This window comes from Bos taurus, chromosome 1, assembly GCF_002263795.3.
Source record: "Bos taurus isolate L1 Dominette 01449 registration number 42190680 breed Hereford chromosome 1, ARS-UCD2.0, whole genome shotgun sequence".
NCBI lineage: Eukaryota > Metazoa > Chordata > Mammalia > Artiodactyla > Bovidae > Bos > Bos taurus.
In genome coordinates, this window is record NC_037328.1 from 131,014,844 (window position 1) to 131,040,814 (window position 25,971).

At 45.3% G+C, this 25,971-nt stretch overlaps 1 protein-coding gene and 1 non-coding gene across 6 annotated transcripts in view; one reads left to right on the forward strand and one right to left on the reverse strand.

The window, feature by feature from the left end:
- Nucleotides 1–630: 630 nt before the first annotated feature.
- Nucleotides 631–25,971, forward strand: part of DZIP1L (DAZ interacting zinc finger protein 1 like) — a 54,718-nt gene continuing 29,377 nt past the window's right edge. For 2 of the 5 annotated variants that reach the window (XM_024996264.2, XM_024996274.2), the window contains exons 1-3: nt 20,235–20,305; nt 22,207–22,788; nt 24,882–24,966. In XM_024996264.2, coding sequence (XP_024852032.1) covers nt 20,303–20,305; nt 22,207–22,788; nt 24,882–24,966 — 670 coding nt within the window. In that variant the 5' untranslated portion in view covers nt 20,235–20,302. Of the gene's footprint in view, nt 719–1,319; nt 3,160–3,832; nt 3,910–20,234; nt 20,306–22,206; nt 22,789–24,881; nt 24,967–25,971 lie in introns of those variants that run through there. The other 3 variants (XM_024996266.2, XM_024996268.2, XM_024996282.2) reach the window with 3 other exon arrangements.
- On the reverse strand, nt 18,955–19,027 carry TRNAW-CCA (transfer RNA tryptophan (anticodon CCA)). The gene has a single exon. It is a non-coding gene; the product is annotated as a tRNA-Trp (tRNA).

A 25,971-nucleotide genomic window follows, 5' to 3' on the forward strand; every position in this document is an offset into this window, starting at 1 on the left:
TGTGTAGACGGGAGAGAGTCCCTGCTTCTCAGCAAGGCCTGGGAGCCACTCACTAGGATCCTGGATTTTCCTGAAGGATTAAACGTGGCATTCCCTCCTTCCCGCTTCCGTAACGGACCTAAAAATAGCTTGTCCCGGAGGGACTGGGGAGAGGCTCCGCCCCTCCTTGGGGTCGGGTGGGGTGGCTCTCGCGGGAGCAGGAGGCAGCGGAGACCCCAGCCTCCAGCTGCGGGCGCCCAGAGGTTTTTCTGTGCCCCCGGTCCCACAGGTTGGCAGCAGGTGGCCGGGCGGCTCTGCCCCGTGCCGTTCAGAGCCCGAGCTGCCGCGCGGGGTGGGGGTGGGGGGGCCGGGGAGCGGAGGAAGCATCCCAGGCCGGCGCGGCGGCGAGGATTCCGGGAACAGCCTCCGTCCAGGGCGGTGGAGCGAGTCGGGAGGCAGGGCCGGGGCGGAGGGGCGGAGCCGCTCTTTCGCGACCTCTGCCCACTGCCTGGGTTCCGGGGACCCCCAGGTGAGCCGGACCGCGTGGGAAAACTATGCCAGGAATTTGGCCCGAGCGGGAGCGGCGTGCAGTCCAAGACGCTAGCCTCGGTCGCAGTAGGCTCAACAGCAGCGCCTCCGACGCCCAGCGGGGTCCGGCGGGGAGCTCTGCCTCCGGACCCACCGCCCCTTGCGCCCGGCGGCTTCCCCATCCCCGGTGCCTGGCCCACTCCGGACCGAGGTACTCGAGGGCGGGGTAGAAGGAATGACTGAACCCGCAGGACTGGGCTTCCCTGGGAGGACGGCCTCGGATTTTCACTTTTGGGAAAAAGTAAAATGATTGGCGTGGGGGTGGGGTTGCTGCTTTGCGTTCTGTAGGTAAAGGGGGATCTTCTAGTAATGAGGTGATGTAAAAACAGACGGATTAGCATCTCTGGTTCCTCCGCCTTGCTTCCCGAGGCTGGAGTGTAGGAGGAGGCAGCAACCATGTTTTTCGTTTGGGGTGGCTGCAGATAAAAGCCCAGGGGAACTCGCTTAGTACCTGACAAGTGTCCAGGAGGCCCGTCAGAGGAGGGGGTCCGGGACCTGGGAAGGAGTTATCCAGGTCTGTTCCTTAAGGCCCTGCCCCTGCAGGGTCTCTTGTAACGTTTCTAACCAGACTTTGAAGAGAGGCCTGATGAGTGGGCGGTGCTCTGACCGGCCTCCCACAGAGGCAGACTGGGTGGGTGGTCTTTCTTTCCTTTGCCTCAGTTTCTCACACCTCCTCCTGGGGCTGAGAACTGGCCTGTGAGGACAACCCCACCTAGAGAAGGCCGGTTCTGCAGTCAAGTGACTGATAAGAGGTATTCCGTCGTCTCTGTCAGCACCAATGCTCTGGAGACGTTTCCCTCACGTGGAAATCTTTTTGGATACCATCCAACTTGATAAGATGGTCACATGAAGCTATTTGCTTTAGGTGGAAACAGAAACCTGAATTCACTTGTGCAGCATAACTGGGTTCTGCCAGGGAACTGAAGTTTGGTCCAACTTCTTGGTTGCTCAGCTGAAACTGACAGAAAGAGGGAAGGAAGTAATTTGATGGGCCCTCCTTGTGGGCCCCTTGCAGGGAGGGCCAGTCCTGATCAGCAGGCTAACCGCTTGCATGCCATCTGTCACTGGACCTCCTACCTCTAGGGAGGATTTGAAGGGGATCTGGTGTCCCAGGATCTGAAGTTGGAAAAACTCTACTGAGAAGCAATGGCTTCTCCATGGAGAAGAAAAACACCAGTATGTTCTAGGAAAGAAGAAAAAGGTTGCTCAGTCATGTCCGACTCTTTTCGACCGCATGGACTGTAGCCCGCCAGGTTCCTCTGTTCATGGAATTCTCCAGGCAAGAATACTGGAATGGATTGCCACGCGCCTCTCCAGAGGATCTTCCTGACTGAGGGATCGAACCTGGGTCTCCTACATTGCAGGCAGATTCTTTACCATCTGAGCCGCCAGGGAAGCCCAGTATGTTCTAAACTGTTGTTCTTTTAGATGTGAAAAGTTGTGTTGGTTTTTGACGGTTTTGCACCTGGAGAGATAGATCTTATCAGTATGTAGTCATGTCTAAAATACTTCGAAGAGATGTCAATCAAATCCTTATCTCCCATTTTTATTTTATATTTTACTTTATTTATTTATTTCTATTTTTTGACAGAGCTGCACAGCATTCGGGCTCTTAGTTCCCTGACGAGGGATCGAACACATGTTTACTGCAGTGGAAGTGCAGTCTCTTAACCACTGGATCTCCATGGAAGTCCCATCCCATTTTTATTTTAAAGACAATTCTTTTGTGGCAAACTTAAAATAAGCTTTAACCAAAACAAGGAATCGTCTCTTAAAAATTGGAGATGTTCTATAAAGGGAGAGCTGTGTGCCTGGTCGAGTGGATCTCTCTCTTGCTACATAATGGGCAAGAAAGACTGAAAAGGGGAGGGAAGTCTCCTTGTTTTAGAAAAAAGCAGAAACAAAGAGCAAGGCAGAACAAGGTCTGTAATGGTAGTGCTCCAAAAGTGCTCCTGGGTCACTCCTGTCTCCATTGGGGTCTCTAGTGCTCCCTTGCCTACCATGTGTGCACAGCCTGTTTGCAAACTCTGCCAGGGTTTCCTTGGCAGCCAGAACAATTAGTGCTAATGACACACCTGAGTTCCCCGGGGCCTGCACTGCCAAGTTAGCTGGTAGTCAGGGCAGGCTTGTAAATGATTGCCTGGCAGTTGCCTTGGAAGCTTGGCTCCTCCAAATGCTCCTCTTGGCTTGACAGCATTCTTTAAAAAAAAAAAAAATTGTCGAGAGGTTGTTTCTTATTTATTTTTATTTTTGTCTGCACTAGGTCTACATTGCTGCTCGCAGCCTTTTTCTAGTTGCAGAGCCCCGGCTCTAGGGCACATTGCGGTGTGTGGGCTTAGTTGCCGTGAGGCAACTAAGTTGCTGGTCCAGGGATCAAACCCAAGTCTTCTTCGTTGGCAGGTAGATTCTTAATCACTGGACTTCCCTGGTAGCTCAGCTGGTAAAGAATCTGCCTACAATGCAGGAGACCCTGGTTTGATTCCTGGGTCGGGAAGATCCCCTGGAGAAGGAATAGGCTACCCACTCCAGTTTTCTTGGGCTTCCCTGGTGGCTCAGACAGTAAAGAATCCACCTGCAATGCCGGAGATCTGGGTAAGATCCCTGGGTTGGGAAGATCCGCTGGAGAAGGCTACCCACTCCAGTATTCCTGCTTGGAGAATTTCATGGACAGAGGAGCCTGGAGGGCCACAGTCCATGGGGTCACAGAGTCGGACATGACTGAGTGACTTTGACTTTCGCCTCTTAATCACTGGACCACCAGGGAAGTGCTGGCAGCATCCTTGAAGAAGCAGGACAGACAGCAAGGTTGCAGTGGTGGTGGTGTACACTAGTTGTTAATTTATGTTAAAAAAAAAAAAATCAGAATTTTATTTTGAAAAAATAAACTGGTCGTTTTTGTGGAAACCATCTTTGACAGTTGATAGGCGGCAGGTTTCAGAAGAATTTTAAAGTTTCCAGGAGTTGTTTCACTGAGAGGTGGCTCCCTTTTGAGGTAGTGAGCATCCCATCATTGGGAGTGTGCAAAGATAGGTGGTAGATGGCTTGCTGTTTCAGCTGTGAGGTTACTCCAAGTAGAAACTGTCTCTTCAATGATGAATGATTTGGAATGCTAGCACAAATATCATTCTTTTGGATCCCACTAGTTAATGATAGTGGTCTAGTATTGGGAAGTTCCTGGGACCCCATTGAAACATCTAGAGATGGTTAATAGTTCCTGATTTCCTAATGATGGGGAGTCATTTTTGCTTTGCATTTCTGTTCCCAGGTGTGGGAAAGCAGTCTGCTGATAATTTAGTTTGAAGAAAACACAGCGTTCCTGCCTCTGGGGCGCGTGGTCTCCAGGTAACCAGAAGCACTCTCACTTGGCTTTGTCTTCTGCCCATCTGCACCAGGATGCAAGCTGAGGAGCTGAGTTGTGTTTGGCTAAATTCTACAAGAAGACAGGGAAACGTTAGGGTCTCCAGCACTGATCTGTTATGATGTACTGTAAACTCTTTCAGTCCTTGCAGTTTGATCAAGAAATCTCAGGTATTATAATTTACAAAATGGGAAAGGATTTTTTGTATTATCATCATCACCAATGGGAGGTAGTTTGGCAAAATTCAGAAGCTTTGGACTCAGAACTTGATTTCGATCTTGGTTTCCTAACTTGGTAACTGAAGGACTGGGGGCAGATCCCTTAGTCTCTCTGAGCCTCAGTTTCTACATCTATCAGATGAGGCAAATCATAGCCACATACAAGGCTGTATGATGGTTAGAAATAGAACTATAAAATGCTGGCACAGTGCCTGGCACATGGGTAGTTAATAAGTAATAGCTGCTGTCATCTTAATCAGCTTCAGATTTCCACAGTTCTGCTCACCTTTTAAAATACATAAATAAATTTTTCTGTGCTAGGTCTTCATTGCTGTGCGTGGGCTCTCTCTAGTTGCAGCAAGCAGGGGGTCTCCTTTAGTGCGGCACTCGGGCTTCTCATTGTGGTGGCTTCTCTTGTTGCGGAGAGTACATGGCCTTCAGTAGTTGCACCTCTTGAGGTCTAGAGCTCCGGCTCAGTAGATGTGGCTCATGGGCTTAGTTGCCCTGTGGCATGGGGAATCTTCCTGGACCAGGCATCAAACCCGTGTCCCCTGCATTGGCAGGCAGATTCTTAACCACTTGGCCACCAGGGAATTCTGCTCATATTTTTATGTCAGAGCCCTGGGACTTCTGAGAATTGGACTCTTAGGGTTTCAGTGACAAACAAGGATGATACTTTTGTGGTTCAGTAAAAACTCACGAGGGGTTTCCTAGGTGGTGCAGTGGTAAAGAATCCGTCTGCCAATGCAGGATAGGTGGGTTCAATCCCTGGGTTGGGAAGATCCCTTGGAGTAAGAAATGGCAACCCATTCCAGTATTCTTGCCTGGAAAATTCCATGGACATGCTGGACTATAGTCCATGTGGTTGCCAAGAGTCGGATATGACTGAGCATGCCACACAATGCAAAAACTCATGAACACAGACCCCCTAATTCAGTATTTTCTATAACTGAGATTGGGGCTGCCACCTTGGCTATTTACAGAGTGTGCTCAGAGTGTAAACATGAGGGTTTAAGGGCTGCTTAGAAGGCCAACTAGAACACAGCTGTTACCTCTTGACAGTCAATGTGTACCCTGGGGCATCTCCCTGATGAGCCTGCACCCACCCATAAGGGTTCCTGCATGCTAAGCTTTCATTAGCAGCCTGGGGGATTAAGCTGAGGACACAGATGGTCAACAAATCGAGCATTTTACTGTCCAAATGGCATTTCTCTCCAAGGAGTCCAAATTAACTCACCCTAACTCAATTCTTGGGCTTCCCTGGTGGCTCAGTCAGTAAAGATTCCGTTTGCAATGCTGGAGACCTGGGTTCAATCCCTGGATTGGGAAAATCCCCTGGAGGAGGGCATGGCAATCCACTCCAGTATTCTTGCCTGGAGAAAACCCACGGACAGAAGAGGTTGGTGGGCTACAGTGCATGTGGTTGCAAAGAGCAACTAAGTACAATTCCATTCTTACTCTTTGTCCTAATTCTTTTTTTCTTTTTTTGATAGGAAAGTAGGATTTATTGATGGGCATGAGTAAGGAGGGGACAGTGCCAAGGCTCTCATGAGTGTGGGGTCTGCTGTTTGTCCAGAGGGTTATGATTAGGGATATATTTGACCTCTGGGATGAGCCATGTTTTCATATTCATCTGCATCAAACTTGAACTCAGCCTTGCAGGGGGCCTCAAGGCTCCTCATTCATGCGCTCCTTGTTCAATCACATATATATATATATATATATATATATATATACACAAAAGTTTTTCTACTACACTTGATAAAGGCTTGAGAAAGAACATCAGAAAAAAAAAGAAGAGATGGAGAAATTGGAGAGCATAAACTTAATGAAATTGGCACAGTGAATATGAAATAGAAAAAGTGAAATAAACTAGATAAAAGTAAAAGATCATCATATAGTACAGTTGTTTTTAAACATGATTGCTCATTAGAAACATATCTGGAGCTCTGGAGAAAATAAGCAATACCTGAGCATTAGCATTTTTCAAAAAATTTCAAGATTTTTTTGATATGCATCTGGATTTTAATAAATGATTACAAGCTTTTCTATTAGATCCTAGTTTTGGTGAGATAGAGTTCTATAATTTTGCTGTTGATCAATAATGATACAATGGTATTGCTGCTGCTGCTGCTGCTAAGTCGCTTCAGTTGTGTCCGACTCTGTGCGACCCCATAGACGGCAGCCCACCAGGCTTCCCATCCCTGGGGTTCTCCAGGCAAGAACACTGGAGTGGGTTGCCATTTCCTTCTCCAATGCATGAAAGTGAAAAGTGAAAGGGAAGTTGCTCAGTTGTGTCCGACTCTAGAGACCCCATGGACTGCAGCCTACCAGGCTCCTCCGTCCATGGGATTTTCTAGGCAAAAGTACTGGAGTGGGGACAATGGTATTTAGTGAGTAATAATTACATAATTACAAGCATAAGAGATGTTTGTCAGTTTTCACAATCAATAGCCAGACAAAAATTAAAAGACAATTATAATTGCAAGCCATAATGGGAACATGATTAACTTAACACTATAAAATAATTACATACAGTTATTTGCGGGGGTGGGGGTGGGGGTGGGTCAAGCAGAGTGATGTGGTAATTGGAAGTGCATACTTGCACATGTTTTTATCTACCTGGTAATTCTGTGTCTTTTGGCTGGTGCATTTAATCCATTTACATTTTGTGTGTGTGTGTAGCAGAGTTTTATTAAAGTAAGAAAAGGGACAGAGAGAGTTTCTGACATAGACATCAGAAAGGGATCGGAGAATGCCCCCTCACTAGTGTTAGCAAGAGAGTTATATACTTTTTAATTAATTATTACAATAAATCAAAAGAATGTCTCAAGGTTGTAAAGATCTTACTAGACCCACTCCCATAGTTTACATTTTAAGATAACAGGATTAGCAGGAAGGTTTTCAGGAAGGAGAAACTGTCCTCAAGCAGGATACATTGTTGTTATATAATCCTTGCTGCTAAGTCGCTTCAGTCGTGTTGGACTCTGCCTATCTGCCATCTGCTGATGGGTGGGATTGTTTCCCTTCTTGGTAGTTGTTTGGCCTGAGATGACCCAGCCCTAGGGTCTAAGGGCTCTATGGTAAGGTTAATGGTGACCTCCAAGAGGAAATTAGGGAAAACCACTAGACCATTCAAGTATGATCTAAATTGAATCCCTTATGATTATACAGTGGAAGTGGCAAATAGATTTAAGGGATTAGATCTGATAGAGTGCTTGAAGAACTATGGACAGAGGTTTGTGACATTGTACAGGAGGCAGTGATCAAGGCCATCCCCAAGAAAAAGAAATACACAAAGGCAAAATGGTTGTCCCAGGAGGCCTTACAGATAGCTGGAGAAAAAAAGAGAAATGAAAGGTAAAGGAGAAAAGGAAAGATAAACCCATTTGAATGCAGAGTTCCAAAGAACAGCAGGAGAGATAAGAAAGCCTTCCTCAGTGATGAATGCAAAGAAATAAAGGAAAACAGTAGAATGGGAAAGATTAGAGATCTCTTCAAGAAATTGGAGCAACCCCACGCCCAGGCCAGGGGCGGTGGCTGCACAGGCGCAGGAGGTCCTAGAGGAACTATTCCATGTTGAAGATCAGGAAGGGCGGCGGTGAGGAGATACCCCTCATCCAAGGTAAGGAGCAGCGGCTGTGCTTTGCTGGAGCAGCCGTGAAGAGATACCCCACGCCCAAGGTAAGAGAAACCCAAGTAAGATGGTAGGTGTCGCAGGAGGGCATCAGAGGGCAGAGGCACTGAAACCATACTCACAGAAAACTAGTCAATCTAATCACACTAGGACCACAGCCTTGTCTAACTCAATGAAACTAAGCCATGCCGTGTGGGGCCACCCAAGACGGGAGGGTCATGGTGGAGAGGTCTGACAGAATGCGGTCCACTGGAGAAGGGAATGGCAAACCACTCCAGTATTCTTACCTTGAGAACCCCATGAATAATATGAAAAGGCAAAATGATAGGATACTGAAAGAGGAACTCCCCAGGTCAGTAGGTGCCCAATATGCTACTGGAGATCAGTGGAGAAATAACTCCAGAAAGAATGAAGGGATGGAGCCAAAGCAAAAAAATACCCAGCTGTGGATGTGACTGGTGATAGAAGCAAGGTTCGATGCTGTAAAGAGCAATATTGCATAGGAACCTGGAATGTCAGGCCCATGAATTAAGGCAAATTGGAAGAGGTCAAACAAGAGATGGCAAGAGTGAATGTCAACATTCTAGGAATCAGCGAACTAAAATGGACTGGAACGGGTGAATTTAACTCAGATGACCATTATATCTACTACTGTGGGCAGGAATCCCTCAGAAGAAATGGAGTAGCCATCATGGTCAACAAAAGAGTCCGAAATGCAGTACTTGGATGCAATCTCAAAAACGACAGAATGATCACTGTTCGTTTCCAAGGCAAACCATTCAATATCACAAGCATCCAAGTCTATGCCCCAACCAGTAACGCTGAAGAAGCTGAAGTTGAACGGTTCTATGAAGACCTACAAGACCTTTAAGAACTAACATCCAAAAAAGATGTCCTTTTCATTATAGGGGACTGGAATGCAAAAATAGGAAGTCAAGAAACACCTGGAGTAACAGGCAAATTTGGCCTTGGAATACGGAATGAAGCAGGGCAAAGACTAACAGAGTTTTGCCAAGAAAATGCACTGGTTATAGCAAACACCTTGTTCCAACAACACAAGAGAAGACTCTACACATGGACATCACCAGATGGTCAACACCAAAATCAGATTGATTATATTCTTTGCAGCCAAAGATAGAGAAGCTCTGACATTATTATCAAATTCAGACTCAAATGGAAGAAAGTAGAGAAAACCACTAGACCATTCAGGTATGACCTAAATCAAATCCCTTATGATTATACAGTGGAAGTGAGAAATAGATTTAAGGGCCTAGATCTGATAGATAGAGTGTCTGATGAACTATGGAATGAGGTTCATGACATTGTACAGGAGACAGGGATCAAGACCATCCCCATGGAAAAGAAATGCAAAAGAGCAAAATGGCTATCTGGGGAGGCCTTACAAATAGCTGTGAAAAGAAGAGAAGTGAAAAGCAAAGGAGAAAAGGAAAGATATAAGCATCTAAATGCAGAATTCCAAAGAATAGCAAGAAGAGATAAGAAAGCCTTCCTCAGCGATCAATGCAAAGAAATAGAGGAAAACAGCAGAATGGGAAAGACTAGAGATCTCTTCAAGAAAATGAGAGATACCAAGGGAACATTTCATGCAAAGATGGGCTGGATAAAAGACAGAAATGGTATGGACCTAACAGAAGCAGAAAATATTAAGAAGAGGTGGCAAGAATACACAGAACTATACAAAAAATATCTTCACAACCCAGATAATCACGATAGTGTGATCACTGACCTAGAGCCAGACATCCTGGAATGTGAAGTCAAGTGGGCCTTAGAAAACATCACTATGAACAAAGCTAGTGGAGGTGATGGAATTCCAGTTGAGCTATTTCAAATCTTGAAAGATGATGCTGTCAAAGTGCTGCACTCAATATGCCAGCAAATTTGGAAAACTCAGCAGTGGCCACAGGACTGGGAAAGGTCAGTTTTCATTCCAACCCCAAAGAAAGGCAATGCCAAAGAACGCTCAAACTCCTGCACAGTTGCACTCATCTCACATGCTAGTAAAGTAATGCTCAAAATTCTCCAAGCCAGGCTTCAGCAATACATGAACTGTGAACTTCCAGATGTTCAAGATGGTTTTAGAAAAGACAGAGGAACCAAAGATCAAGCTGCCAACCTCTGCTGGATCATGGAAAAAGCAAGAGAGTTCCAGAAAAACATCTATTTCTGCTTTATTGACTATGCCAAAGCCTTTGACTGTGTGGATCACAATAAACTGTGGGAAATTCTGAAAGAGATGGGAATACCAGACCACCTGACCTGCCTCTTGAGAAATCTGTATGCAGGTCAGGAAGCAACAGTTAGAACTGGACATGGAACAACAGACTGTTTCCAAATAGGAAAAGAAATACGTCAAGGCTGTATATTGTCACCCTGCTTATTTAACTTCTATGCAGAGTACATCATGAGAAACGCTGGACTGGAAGAAACACAAGTTGGAATCAAGATTGCCGGGAGAAATATCAATAACCTCAGATATGCAGATGACACCACCCTTATGGCAGAAAGTGAAGAGGAACTAAAAAGCCTCTTGATGAAAGTGAAAGAGGAGAGTGAAAAAGTTGGCTTAAAGCTCAACATTCAGAAAACGAAGATCATGGCATCTGGTCCCATCACTTCATGGGAAATAGATGGGGAAACAGTGTAAACAGTGTCAGACTTTATTTTTGGGGGCTCCAAAATCACTGCAGATGGTGACTGCAGCCATGAAATTAAAAGACGCTTACTCCTTGGAAGGAAAGTTATGACCAACCTAGATAGCATATTCAAAAGCAGAGACATTACTCTGCCAACAAAGGTCCGTCTAGTCAAGCCTATGGTTTTTCCTGTGGTCATGTATGGATGTGAGAGTTGGACTGTGAAGAAGGCTGAGGGCCGAAGAATTGATGCTTTTGAATTGTGGTGCTGGAGAAGACTCTTGAGAGTCCCTTGGACTGCAAGGAGATCCAACCAGTCCATTCTGAAGGAGATCAGCCCTGGGATTTCTTTGGAAGGACTGATGCTGAAGCTGAAACTCCAGTACTTGGGCCACCTCATGCGAAGAGTCAACTCATTGGAAAAGACTCTGATGGTGGGAGGGATTGGGGGCAGAAAGTGAAGGGGACGACAGAGGATGAGATGGCTGGATGGCATCACTGACTCGATGGACATGAGTCTGAGTGAACTCCGGGAGTTGGTGATGGACAGGGAGGCCTGGCATGCTGCAATTCATGGGGTCGCAAAGAGTCAGACATGACTGAGCAACTGAACTGAACTGAACTGAAGGGAATATTTCATGCAACGATGGGCACAATAAAGGACAGAAATGGTATGGACCTAACAGAAGCAGAAGATATTAAGAAGATGTGGCAAGAATACACTGTGGCAAGAAGAACTATACAAAAAAGATCTTCATGACTCAGATAACCACAATGGTGTGATCACTCACCTTGAGCCAGACATCCTGGAATGCAAAGTCAGGTGGGCCTTAGGAGGCATCACTAGTGGAGGTGATGGAATTCCAGTTGAGCTATTTCAAATCCTAAAAGATGATGCTGTGAAAGTGCTGCACTCAATATGCCAGCAAATTTGGAAGACTCAGCAGTGGCCACAGGACTGGAAAAGGTCAATTTTCATTTCAATCACAAAGAAAGGCAATGCCAAAGAATGTTCAGACTACCACACAATTGCACTCATCTCACAAGGTAGCAAAGTAATGCTCAAAATTCTTCAACAGTACATGAACCGTAAACTTCCTGGAGTTCAAGCTGGATTTAGAAAAGGCAGAGGAACCAGAGATCAAATTGCCAACATCCATTGGATCATTGAAAAAGCAATAGAGTTCCAGAAAAACATCTGCTTTTTTATTGACTATGCCAAAGCCTTTGACTGTCTGGATAACAACAAAGTGTGGAAAATTCTTAGAGAGATGGGAATACTAGACCACCTGATGTGCCTCCTGAGAATTCTGTATTCAGGGCGAGAAGCAGCAGTAGAACTGAACATAAAACACTGGTTCCAAATAGGGAAAGGAGTACGTCAAGGCTGTATATTGTTACCCTGCTTATTTAACTTATATGCAGAGTACATCATGCAAAATGGTGGGCTGGGTGTAGCACAAGCTGGAATCAAGAATGCTTGGAGAAATATCAATAACCTCAGATATGCAGATGACACCACTCTTATGGCAGAAAGTGAAGAAGAACTAAAGAACCTCTTGATGAAAGTGAAAGAGGAGGGTGAAAAAGCTGGCTTAAAACTCAACATTCAGAAAACTAAGATCATGGCATCTGGTCCCATCACTTCATGGCAAATAGATGGGGAAACAATGGAAACAGTTTGAGAGACTTTATTTTTGGGGGCTCCAAAATCGCTGCAGATGGTAACTGCGGCCATGAAATTAAAAGACACTTGCTCCTTGGAAGAAAAGCTATGACCAACCTCGACAGCATATTAAAAAACAGAGACATTACTTTGCCAACAAAGGTCTGTCTAGTCAAAGCTATGGTTTTTCCAGTAGTCATATATGGATGTGAGAGTTGCACTATAAAGAAAGCTGAACGCTGAAGAATTGATGCTTTTGAACTGTGGTGTTAGACTCCCAGGAGATCCAACCAGTCAATTGTAAAGGAAATGAGTCCTGAATATTCACTGGAAGGACTGATGCTGAAGCTGAAACTCCAATACTTTGGCCACCTGATGCAAAGAACTGACTCATTTGAAAAGACCCTGATGGTGGGAAAGATTGAAGGTGGGAAGAAAAGGGGACAACAGAGGATGAGATGGTTGCATGGCATCACCGTCTTGATGGACATGAGTTTGAGTAAGCTCCGGGAGCTGGTGATGGACAGGGAAGCCTGGTGAAATCACAGAGTCGGACATGACTGAGTGAGTGACCAAGAGGACTTAGGCCAAGGGGGACCTTCCAGTGCCCCATCCCTGTGGTGAGCCCCTGCCGACCCATGCCTGCAGGAGGCCCTCCAATACTAGCAGGTAGTTTTGGTTCTGTCTCCTGTGGGATCACTGCTCCTCTCCTCTGGGTTTTGGTGCATGCAAAATTTTGTTTATGCCTTCCAAGACTAGAGTCTCTGTTTCCCTCAGTCCTCTGGAAGGTCTACAGTCAAATCTCTCTGGCCCTCAAGGCCAGATTCCCTGGGGATTCCCAGTCCTTTGTCAGATCCCTAGGCTGGGAAACCTGATGTGGGGTTCAGAACCTTCACAGTAGTGTGAGAACTTCTTTGGTATCACGGTCCAGGCTGTAGGTCACCCATCCAGCAGCTGTGAGAGTTGTTGTTATCATGATTGTGTCCCTTCTACCATCTCACTGAATTGGGAATCCGAGCTCTTGTTTGTGGAACATGAACTTCACAAACATGCAAACACAGTAGCAAGTGAATAGGATTTATTAAAGAGAAGGAAAGTACAAAGCTCTCAGCATAGGCACTGAGAGGGGGTAAAGAGTCTCCCAAAGGGTGGATATTACAGCAGTTTTATATCCTTACCAGTATTAATTTGTACATTTTTTGTTGGCTCCTGTCCTTAAAATACATCATTTTTAACCAATCAGTTTAAAGGTCACAATGTTTAATTTAACATCTTTATGACTTTTCTTGATCCTTGGATTAAATCACCATCCTTTTTCATGCCCCCTGGCCATTTTAAAATAGACTAGATGTATTGCCAACATCATCGAAAAGGTAAGAGTTTCAGAAAAACATCTACTTCTGCTTTATTGCCTTTGACTGTGTGGATCACAACAAACTGTGGAAAATTCTTAAAGAGATGGGAATACCAGACTACCTGACCTGCCTTTTGAAAAATCTGTATGCGGGTCAGGAAGTAATAGTTAGAATGGGACATGGAACAACAGACTGGTTCCAAATAGGGAAAGAAGTACGTCAAGGCTGTATATTGTCACCCTGCTTATTTAACTAAATGCAGAGTACATCATGAGAAATGGTGGGCTGAGTGAAGCACAAGCTGGAACCCAGATTGCTGGGAGAAATATCAATAACCTCAGATATGCAGATGACACCACTCTTATGGTAGAAAGTGAAGAACTAAAGAGCCTCTTGATGAAAGTGAAAGATGAGAGTGAAAAACTTGGCTTAAAACTCAGCATTCAAACATGAAGATCATGGCATCTGGTCCCATGACTTCATGGCAAATAGATGGGGAAACAGTGGAAACAATGACAGACTTTGTTTTCTTGGGCTCCAAAATCACTGCAGATGGTGACTGCAGTCATGAGATTAAAAGACTCTTGCTCCTTGGAAGAAAAGTTATCACCAACCTAGACAGCACATTAAAAAGCAGAGACATTACTTTGCCAACAAAGGTCTGTCTAGTCAAGGCTATGGGTTTTTCAGTAGTCTTGTATGGATGTGAGAGTTGGACTAGAAAGAAAGTTGAGTGCTGAAGAATTGATGCTTTTGAAATGTGGTGTTGGAGAAGACTCTTGAGAGTCCCTTGGACTCCAAGGAGATCCAACCAGTCAGTCGTAAAGGAAATGAGTCCTGAATATTCATTGGAAGGACTGATGCTGAAGCTGAAACTCCAGTACTTTGGCTACCTGATGCAAAGAACTGTCTCATTTGAAAAGACCCTGATGGTGGGAAAGATTGAAGGGGGGAGGAGAAGGGGACGATGGAGGATGAGACGGTTGCATGGCATCACCGACTCAATGGATGTGAGTTTGAGTAAACTCTGGGAATTGGTGATGGACAGGCTTCCCTGGCGTGCTGCAGTTCATAGGGTCGCAAAGAGTTGGAAACGACTGAGACCAAACTGATCTGAATGGCCTTAAGATTAATGATCTCGGGTTGTTTTTTTCTCAGGCAAATGGATGGGAAGTTAATTACTGCTCTTCCCTGGATCCCACTGCTGATAGTTTTATCAGACCAAGGACACATTCCAGGAATTTGTGACAACAGGTATAGCTTCAGGCTAATGGAGTGAGATGTTTATTGAAAACAAAACCAAGGTCTCAGAGTCCTTCACTGACTGCCTAGCAATTTCTGTGTCATTCCTGTGGCTTCTTCTTTGTCTTTGGACATGGAGTTTCTTTTTTTGGTGGGTTCCAGTGTCCTTCTGTTACCAAAAGGTGTGCGTTAGGGACCTGGCTGCTTGCCATTCAAAAGTCAGTAAATAGGCCAGGTCGGTGGAAAGGAAAGTTTGGTTTATTTCAGATGCTGGCAACTGGGGTGGGTGGCCCTCTCCCCCAAGCAGAGGGTGAGAGCTTTTATGGACAAAGTGTGTGTCTGGGAAAGATGCAGAACCAGTACAGTCATTTCTAATAGTCATCTTCCAAATGGTCATCAGTTGTCTGACTAGCATCATCTTGATTGTTTTAGGTATAGTTAATCTTCAGTTCCTGGGTGCACTTGTTCCCATTTCTTTGCATCAGTTCCCTGAATTGTGGCAGCTCATGTCCTGGGTAGTCTGTGGTCATCAAGTAGTTAACTTCTCCGCCTGGTGTTTTGGTATATCTATAAGACAGCTCACAGGATATGGCTCAGAATATTATCTTTAGCCCTTGAGAAAGAACTAAAGGTCCTTGACTCTGCTTAATGACTACATTATTATTACTTAGTTTCCTTAGACGGTTTTCCTTTGTTTCAGCATTTCTCACTTCTCTGATTAAACTTATTTTTTGACTAAAGTTTTCCGCAGGCAAAAGGCAGGCAGAGGACATGGTGCAGGGTGGGGAAGGACCATATGGTCCTGCTCTGCTCCACTCCTGTGGATAATTGTTCAACAACTAGTTGCAATTTTGGTGCTCTTGGAGGAGGAGACGAGCACACTTCCTTCTACTCTACCATCTTGAACTGGAAGTCTCGAGTTATTCCTTATAAAGCACTTAAAAACCGTGCCTATTGATAAATAACCCAGAGATATGAAAGTTTGGACAGCAAGTAAATGGTAGGTGGGAAATGCAGTTAGAAAGGTAGTTGGGAAACAGTTTATAGAAATGTTTGAATATCTAAATTTTTATTGATGTATATTTGACTTACAGTATTATATTGGTTTTAGGGGTACAACATAGTGATTCAATATTTTTATACTTTACTGAATGATTACCACTATAAGTCTAGTTACCATCTGTCACCACACAAAGGTATTATAATTTTATTGACTGTGTTCTCAATGCTCTGCATGACATCTTAGTGCTTATTTATTTTGTAACTGAAAGTTTGTACCTCTTAATCTCCCTCACCTGCTGTACTCATTCCTCCGCCCCGCTCCCCTCTGGCAAGCACCAGTTTTTTCTGTGTATCCATAAGTCTGTTTCTGTTTTATGTTTGTTCACTTGTTTTGTTTTTTAGATTCCATACTAAGTGAGATCATACGGTATTTGTCTTTCTGTGTCTGACTTATTCACTTAGCATAATACCCTCTATGCCCATCGATATTGTTGTAAATGGCAAGATTTCATTCTTTTTTATGGCTGAGTAATACATACATACATATATATATATATTTATCTCCTTTATCCATTCATACGTTGATGGACACTTAGGTTGCTTCCATATCTTGACTGCTGTAAATAATGCTCTAGTGCACACAGGAGTGCAGGTATCTTTTTGAATCAGTGCTTTTGTTTTCCTTAGAAAAATACCCAGAAGTGGAATTTCTGGACTGTATGGTAGTTCTATTTTTAATGTTTTGAAGACCCTCCTCCGCTGTTTTCCATAGAGTTGTACTAGTTTACAATCCCACCAGCAGTGCTTGAGGGCTCACTTTTCTCTACTTGTTAACACTTGTTATTTCTTGTCTTCTTGATGATGGCCATTCTGACAGGTGTGAGGTGATATCTCACTGTAGTTTTAGTTTGCATTTCCCTGATGATGAGTGATTCTGAGCATCTTTTCATGTCATGCCACTCCCTTCTGGCCTGAAAAGTTTTATTGAAAAGTCAGCTCATAGTTTTATGTGAGTTCCCTGTACCTAACTAGTTGCTTACCTCTTGCCACTTTCAAGATTCTCTTCTTATCTTGAATGTTTTTCTTTTTTAAGTTTAATGTGTCTTGGTATGGAACTCTTTGGATTCGTCTTGTTTAGGACTCTTTGTGCTTCCAGGACTTGGATGTCTGCTTTCTTTCACAGGCTAGGGAAGTTTTCAACTTTTATTTCTTCAAATAAATTCTCTTCCCTTTTCTCTCTCTTCTTCTGGGATCTTTATAATGTGAATGTTAGTATATTTGATTTTGTCCCAGAGATCTCTTAAACTTCCCTCACTTAAAAGTTAAAAAAATTTTTATAATGTTTTGGCTGCCCTGGGTCTTTGTTGCTGCATGGCTGTTTCTCTCGTTGCAGTGAGCAGGCACTGCTCTCTGGTTGCGGTGCGTGGGCTTCTCACTGTAGTGGCTTCACTCATTGCTGAGCACTGGCTCTTGGGCGGGCCGACTTCAGTAGTTGTGTTTCCTGGTCTCTAGAGCACAGGCTTGATACTTGTGGCACATGGGCTTAGTTGCTCCTTGGCATGTGGGATCTTCTCAGACCAGGGATTGAACCCACATCTCTTGTACTGGCAGGCAGATTCTTTACCACTGAGCCACCAGGGAAGCCCTGCACTCACTTTAAAAATTCATTCTTCTTTTCACCTTGCGTGATTTCCACTATTCTGTCTTGTAGTTCACGAATCCATTCATCTGTATCATCCAACCTACTGTTGATTCCTTCTAGTGTGGCAGTCCCCAACCTTTACGGCACCAGGAACTGGTTTCATGGAAGACAGTTTTCCTTGACTGGGTCGGGGGAATGGTTCAGGCAGTAATGTGAGTGATGGGGAACAGTAGATGAAGTTGCGTTAGATCGCCTGCCACTCACCTCCTGCTGTGCAGTCTGGTTCCTAACGGACTATGGATCAGTACTGGTCCACAATCTGGGGAGTTGGGGACCCCTGTTCTAGTATATATTTTATTTCAGTTGTTGAATTCTTCAGGTCTGTTTGGTTCTCCTTTATATTTTATAGCTCTTTGTTAAACTTCTCAATGTGTTCATGCATTCTTTTCCTGAGTTTGTGGAGCATCTTTATGATCATGATCTTAAATTCTTCATTGGGTAGATTGCGTATCTCCACCTTATTCTTTTGGGGTTTGATCTTGTTCCTTCATTTGAAACTCATTTCAAATGAGTTTTGAAATGAGTCTCTTCCTCATTTTGTCTAATTCTCTGTTTATTTCTTGTATTAGGTAGGTCAGGTTTTGTTTCCAGATCTTGGAGAAGTGGCATTACATAGGACATGTCCATGGAGCCTAGCACCGAACTCCCCCTGGTCACCAGAGCTATTTGCTCTAGGGGTGCCAGCTATGTGGGCTGAGTGGGCCTTTCTGTGTGGCTGGGCTAGCTGCTGTGAGTGTGCTGGTAGGCGTGGGTGGCCCTGCCTCCCATGGTGGCTGCCAGCCCCCTGGTGAGCAGGGGTGAGTCCTGGAACAGCTGGCTGTGGGGCTCAGGGCTAGTGGCAGCGCTCCCATATGCAAGCATGCAAGCCCTGCTGGCCTTCAGAGTCAGATGTTCTGGGAACTCATCTTCATGGTGCATGACCCCTGGGCTGGGAGCCATGAGGTGGGGCTCAGACCCCTTCTTCCTTGGGGAGAACCTCCGCAATTGTCATTATCCTTTTGTTTGTGGTTCACTCACCCACTCCCCCCAATCCCTTTACCTAGCTTATGGTTTCTTCTTTATATCTTTAGTTGTGGAAAATCTTTTCTGCTAGTGTTCAGGTCATTCCTGTAAATAATTATTCCTGTAAATAGTTGTAATTTTGGTGTGTCTGTGGGAGGAGGTGAGCTGGGGTCTTCCTACTGCACCGTATTGCCCATACCTACTTGAATATCTTCTTAATGAATTTGGAATTAGCCCACAAGGAACACAGAACATCCCTTCCCGTATGGCTGAAGCTCAGTGGTGGCTGCCCCTTGTAAACAGGGCATGCACTCCCTATTTTGCCAGTCCCTGACGCTGCCTATGCCAACACTCCCTGCAGTGGTTCTCAGTCAGTTAGTCTGAAGATCTGCATTTCTAATGAGTTTCCGGTTGATGCTGATGCTGCCGGCCAGCAACCACACTTGAGAACCACAACCCAGTTGTATCTTTTAAAATATTTATTTGGCTACACCTAGTTTTAGTGGTAGCACATAGGATCTTCAATCTTTGTTGCGGCGTGTGGAATCTACTTCCCTGGCCAGGGTTCGAACCTGGGCCCCCTGCATTGGGAGCATGGAGTCTTAGCCCCTGGACTACCAGGGAAGTCCCTGCCCAGTTACATCTTGGACACTAAGTTAGGGAATTAGTTGCCACTTATCATCAAACTTATGGTTTTTCTTATGCCTGGCATGTTTCCTACGTTTAACTAACATTACCTTCCTGGTCCTGATGGAATTTAGATTTTCTATTTCTGCTGCTGCTACTGCTGCTGCTAAGTCACTTCAGTCATGTCCGACTCTGTGCAACCCCATAGACGGGAGCCCACCAGGCTCCCCCATCCCTGGGATTCTCCAGGCAAGAACACTGGAGTGGGTTGCCATTTCCTTCTCCAATGCATGAAAGTGAAAAGTGAAAGTGAAGACACTCAGTCGTGTCCAACTTAGTGACTCCATGGACCGCAGCCTACCAGGCTCCTCCATCCATGGGATTTTCCAGGCAGGGGTACTGGAGTGGGTTGCCATTGGCCTTCTCCGTTGCTATTTCAGTATAATCAATTTTTTTTTAAATCACACATTTGTGTCCAGCTCTCTGCAACCCCATGGACTTTAAAGTCCATGGAATTCTCCAGGCCAGAATACTGGAGTGGGTAGCCTTTCCCTTCTCCAGGGATCTTCCCAACCCAGAGATTGAACCCAGGTCTCCCACATTGCAGGCGGATTCTTTACCAGCCGAGCCACAAGGGAAGCCCAAGAATACTAGAGTGGGTAGCCTATCCCTTCTCCAGCAGATCTTCCCAACCCAGGAATCGAACCGGGGTCTCCTGCATTGCAGGCGGATTCTTTACCAACTGAGCTATTAGGGAAGCCAGAATAATCAATATTGGAAGGTCAATCTAAAGATATCAAGAGATAGGCCTGTGAAAAACAGATTTGGGAGTGGCTGAAGCTTATGGTAGCTGAAGCTAAGGGTATGTGTGAGCTCATCCCCAGGGAGCATGTGCTGGGAGTGACAGGTGGGGGGTGAACAGCAGACTGTCACGGGGGCACGGCATACTCTGCCTTAAAGGAAGGGCAAAAAGATAGTAACTATTCAAGGGAGAGGCATTCAAAGAGGTGGGAGGCAAGCCGAGAGAGTGGCTGACGGAACTTTCTTGGCCTTATTATTAGAGAGGGGCTGTGGGCAGACATCTGAGGCCAAAGCTTAAATAGTTAAACAGCAAGTTCTCAGGTGAGCTCCTGGTCTGTGGGAGGACAGGAAGCAGGAGTCCTGTTACCCTCGCCCACAGCACGCCTGGTAACCTCTGTTGCTCCAAGGTACAGCTTGTTGTGGCAATTGTCTCTGAGGCTCTGGTGACAAGGTTGCAGCCAGCAGCTGAGCATGGTGAGTGTCATGTCACCTGCCTTCTTTTTTTAAAAAAATAATGTACCTTATTAAGAGAAACGTGCTAGTCTCCTCATGGCCGTGGTTGGTATGCTTGTGGCTGGATTTTTTTTTTTTTCCTGGAGTTTGTGTTGAGGAGGAGTATCTGAGAAAGGGAAGCATGGGAGCTGAAATGGGAAAGGTGGGTCAGTGGCATCCAGGGGCAGCTTCAAGACCAGGCTAAGGGTTTGCACTGGGTCCTGTGGCAGCAAGGAGCTGTGTGCTAAGCTGCTGGGGTGAGGAATGGGGGGCAGCTGTGTGGTTAATGCATCTCCATGGCCCCAGTGCCTGGCACCAGGCCTGGCCAAGGTAAGCATGCTCTAAACGGGGGGAGGTTAAGTGAATGAGTGGATGAATTTGATGGATAAGGAGTGATGATCTGATCAAAGCAAAATTGTAGGACAGATAGCCTCAAGAATTGATGTAGGGCAGTTCAAAGTCCACAAGCTTTGGAGCCTGTGTGTGTGTGTGTGTGTGTGTGTGTGTGTTCAGTCATGTCTGACTCTTTGCAACCCCATGAACTGTAGCCTACCAGGCTCCTCTGTCCATGGAATTTTCCAGGCAAGAATACTGGAGTGGGTTGCCATTTCTTTCTCCAGTAGATCCTGCCTACCCAGGGATCGAACCCATGTCTCCTGTATTGCAGGTGGATTCTTTACCACTAAACTATCTGGAAAGCTCCTATATATATATATGTGTGTGTGTGTGTGTGTGTGTGTGTGTGTGTGTGTATACCCATACATATGTGAGATACACCGATCTCCTTTATTTTTACAAATTATTATTACATGTCATGTTAATATATTATTTAAACAGAAATGCATATATATGTGTGTATATATAGTCATTATTCTCTATCAGTACATAAAAGGCTGCCTTCTTATTAATAGCTGCGTAGTATTTCATGTATAGAGATACCTTACTTTGTACTTTCTTATAATTTTCTTGTACTTTACTATTACAAATAATACTACAATGACAAATTTTGCACAAGCACCTTTGCACACCTGTATGAGTTTATCTGTGGAATAAACTATAATTCTTAGTAATGGAATGTTCATTTTAAATTCCAGTTGCTATTGTAAAGTTACAAAGAGAACAATTTCTTTGTCTAACAAGAGAGTGGTGAGTAGAATCTGGGGCTTTTAACAACAAACTGGAGCTGTTTTCTAAACCATAAGGATTGGAAAAGAGACCATTGTGGACCGAACAAGATCTCTGTGCAGAGACCCAACTGCTGTCTTGAGCGCCACCTCATGGCAGAGGTGGACATCATTTCACTCACATCTCACTAAAGAAAACATGGTCATATTGGTCCACCTTACAGCCGGGGAGACTGGAAACTGTAGCCCATCCCATCCATTAAATTTTTGCAATTACCAGAGGAGAACCATTTAATGTCCACTGTTAAGTGGCTCTACCTCCCAAGGCAAAGTTACTGGACTTTATCCTGTGATCAGTATAGGGTTGCAGAAAGGCTTCCATATGCATTTGACAGCTCCCTCCTGACCCAGCCCTCTGACAGGCACTCTTGCAGTGCACTTGGGCATGGTGGGGCGGGGGTGGGGGGGGTACACTGAGGACCTGCTGTGTGTCAGGCACTGGGCTGGGTGTTTTTCCTTCCTCATTCCTAACCACAGGCTTGCAGAGGAGGCACCATGATTCCCAGTACACATGGAGGCTTAATAATACAAAGGATCTTGCTCAAGGCTGAGGATCTGAACCCACATTTGTGTGTTATAAAGCCCACAGCTTGCTTTGGCCATGTCAGCGCACGCTGCACACTAAAGCTCCTGCTGTCCAGTATGGTACACGCAGCCACATGCGGCAGGCCTAACTTCGACTCTCTTCTCATTTTCCAGGCCCTCTCTCAGCTCCTGTGCCTGTTGCCGTGGCCTTGGTGGCACCCTTCCCCGGTGGCCAGCCCAGGGCTTCCCCCACCCATGCAGTCTCCCACCACCACTGCCCAGGGCCTCAGCGGCCCCCTCTTTGGGGCCTACACTCTCCCCACCTTCAAGTTCCAGCCTCGCCGTGAGAGTGTGGACTGGAGGCGCATCAGTGCCCTGGATGTGGACCGCGTGGCACGGGAGCTGGACGTGGCTACCCTGCAGGAGAACATCGCCGGTGTCACTTTCTGCAACTTGGACCGGGAGGTGTGCGGCCGCTGCGGGCAGCCCGTGGACCCAGTGCTGCTCAAGGTGCTGCGGCTGGCGCAGCTCAGCATCGAGTACCTGCTGCACTGCCAGGACTGCCTCAGCACCAGCGTGGCCCAGCTGGAGGCGCGGCTGCAGGCCAGCCTGGGCCAGCAGGAGCGTGGCCAGCAGGAGCTGGGCCGCCAGGCCGACGAACTCAAGGGTGTGCGGGAGGAGAGCCGGCGGCGGCGCAAGATGATCAGTGCCCTGCAGCAGCTGCTCCTGCAGACGGGCGCCCACAGCTACCACACCGTGAGCACCTCTGTGGGGCGGGGACCCTGGGAGGGCTCTGCGCCCAGCCAGTGGCCACCTCTGTGGCAGTGCCGCCTGGGCCCCGAGGCAGCTGTGGCCATTCTCACTGGGGCTGGGAGCAGGTTTTAGAGATGCCGTTCATCACCAGAGAGCCCCCTGCAGTCTGGTTAGGTCTACAATGCATGTGGAGTTGTGTGGCAGGTGTGTATGAGTTCAGAGTATAGATGTCTTATGTGTTATGTCTCGTGTGTGCATGTGTGAACATACGTACGGTGTGTGTGAGTTTACAGATGGTGGGTAAACATACCTAAGGTGTGTATATGATTGCTTGGAAGGTTATGTCTGTGAATGGGTGTGCATGTGTGTATGTAGAATGTGTGGCATATAACACACTTACGTAAAATGTGCATGTAAAGATACACTTTTGTCGCATGTGTGGATGTATGAAGGGTGTGTATGTGTGTAGAGGCCTAAGTGTGTATGTGTGAAGGCTTTGTGTGTGTGTAGAGGTGTGATGTGATAAACATGTATAAGAGATGTGTGAGGGTATGTGTGAAATCAGTGTGTGACAAGGAACTGGTGAAGACAAGCCTGTTCTGGAAAAGTGACCCCATTAGTCAACCAAGTGACAGCTTATCATTCAAAGTGGCATTTGAGCATTTGCGTCTCTTTCCATGAAAAGTGTAGATTGGGATCAGTTGCCCTTTAATGAATTGTTGGTGGCTAGATCCTCTGGCAGGCTCTGAGGATGAAGGCATCAATCATGCTGGTTCAGATTTTTCAGAAATTCACATAGTAAGGGTGACTGGACAGAAAGAATCACTAAGATATGATGTTAGTGACTAGAATGGTAATTGATGCAATTAATACAATGTTAATTATGATAAAAGGGTCAGACCTTTTCCAGTAGTAAATTACAAAACAGCAGTTTAACCTGGCTTAGGCCAATAAGGAATTCAGTGGTTTATGGATTATGGTGGACTCAGATAATGGCACCAGAATCTGGTTTCTCTCTCTGCAGCTCTTGGCAATTCTTTGTCAGTGTGGATTCCATTCTCAGAAAGAGTCTGTCTGTGTGGTAGCAAGTTGGGCCACTGCAGTGCCAGTACTTCATTTTCCCAGGTTCAGAGCTGGCATGGCAGAGGGCCATGTTTGGTGCCTGGTTTGTGAATGTGCTGCTTGCGGTGGGAAAGGGGAAGTAGGGAAGTGGGGGAGGAGGGGAAAATTATGGAAAATATTAAATGTATACAAAAGTAGAGAGAATAATATAACGAACCTTCATCTGCATACTACCTAGCCCAATAGTTTTCAACTCATGGCCAATGTTGTTGCATTCATTCCCCTACATGCTTCCCCCCACCCCTGGATTATTTTGAAGTGTATCAGTCATATGACTTTATCTGTAAATATTTCACTTTGTATCTCTGAAAGGCAAGGACTCCCGCTTTTAAACATAAGCATAATACCATCATCATGCCCTGAAAAACCAACAAAAATTCCTTAGTATCATCAAATGCCTAGTTTTTGTTCATAGCTCCCTACAGCACTGGTAGTGTTTTAAAGCTCAGAAAATAAATATTTTGAAGGGGCTGTATAAAAAATATATATGTGTATTTAATGGCTAAGTGGTAAAGTATCCGCCAGCAATGCAGGAGATGCAGGTTTGACCCCTGGGTTGGGAAGATTTCCTGGAGAAGGAAGTGGCAGCCCACTACAGTATTCTTGTCTGGAAAATCCCATGGACAGAGGTACCTGGGGGGCAACAGCTCATAGGGTTGCAAAAGAGTTGGACATGAGTTAGCAACTAAACAACAGCAACATATATATGTATATATATATATGTTTTATATATGTATATATGTATACATATATGATATGTATATATATATGTTTTATATATGTATATATGTATACATATATATGTATATGTATATATATATGATTTGCATCACTACATTACTTTGTAAATCAAACTCTTCATTTGTGAAGCAGCCCAGGGTTCCGAAGGAATGGGAGTGTTGATAGAGGGAGAATCATCCCAGGATGACTCAGGTGAGCTGATCCTGCACTTCCCACTGCTTCCCTCTGTGTAGTGCCACCTGTGTGACAAGACCTTCATGAACGCCACCTTTCTCCGGGGTCACATCCAGCGCAGGCACACAGGCATGGTGGAAGGCGGTGAGTGGAAGGGCCTGGGCTTCTCTAGAAGGCTGGGAGGTAAGGGCCCTTTAGAGTCACTCAGTCTGTCCCATTCACAGTCAAGAACACTGAGACTCAGAGAGGAAACACTGACCATGGTCACATGGTATAAGGGACAGAACAAAGCCTGGACGCTGCCTGTCTGACTCCCAGCCCAGCTCAGCTGGTGGAGGGCGTGTACAAAGGTCAGAACCTCATCATCCAGTCGAGGAGCTGGTGATCCCACCATCCACGTGGAGGGATCCCACAGCGGGTAGGAACATTTCTGACCCCATGTTTAGAGAAAAAGGTCTGGGAGTCAGACAGGTAGGTTCCAGCCTTCACTTTGTCCCCTACTCTTATGTGACCATGGTTAGGGTGGTTTTTCTCTCCGAATCTCAGTGTCCTTGCCTGTGACTGGGGCAGTTAGACACAGTGACTTGGACGGGCCCTTACCTCCCAGCCTTCTGTGAATCTGGTGCTGACTGTGAGTAAGCCTAACTGGGCCTAAGGAGCAGTCAGACCAGTTCTTTGACTTTTTAATGTACATGAATTCATTATGATTTAATCACTGTCATTTTACTGTTTCAAATTCTAAAACAAGTAGCAAGGCTATATGTTTTCCCCTTTAAGAGATTTTTTTGAGGTTCAGTAAAAAATATCTGTTAATGCAAATATATTATGATAAAATGTAATATAAATTAAATATAAAATTTCATTGAATAAAACATTTTTCCCTTTATTTTAATTTCCTTTTGAAAGAACAGAGTTTTAAAATAGCACTAGTCACCTAATTACTATGCATTTATTGTATATCTGATTCTTCTTAGTTCTACATTGGAGGCAACTAAAGAAAAACAGATTTTCTATTTATTAAATACTTTTTTCTGGAAAAGATATATGTTTTTGAAGAGATAGTTGTACACTCATCTTCATAGGAGCATTATTCACAGTAACTAAAGGTGTAGAAGCAACCCAAATGTCCACTGACAGATGAATGAATAA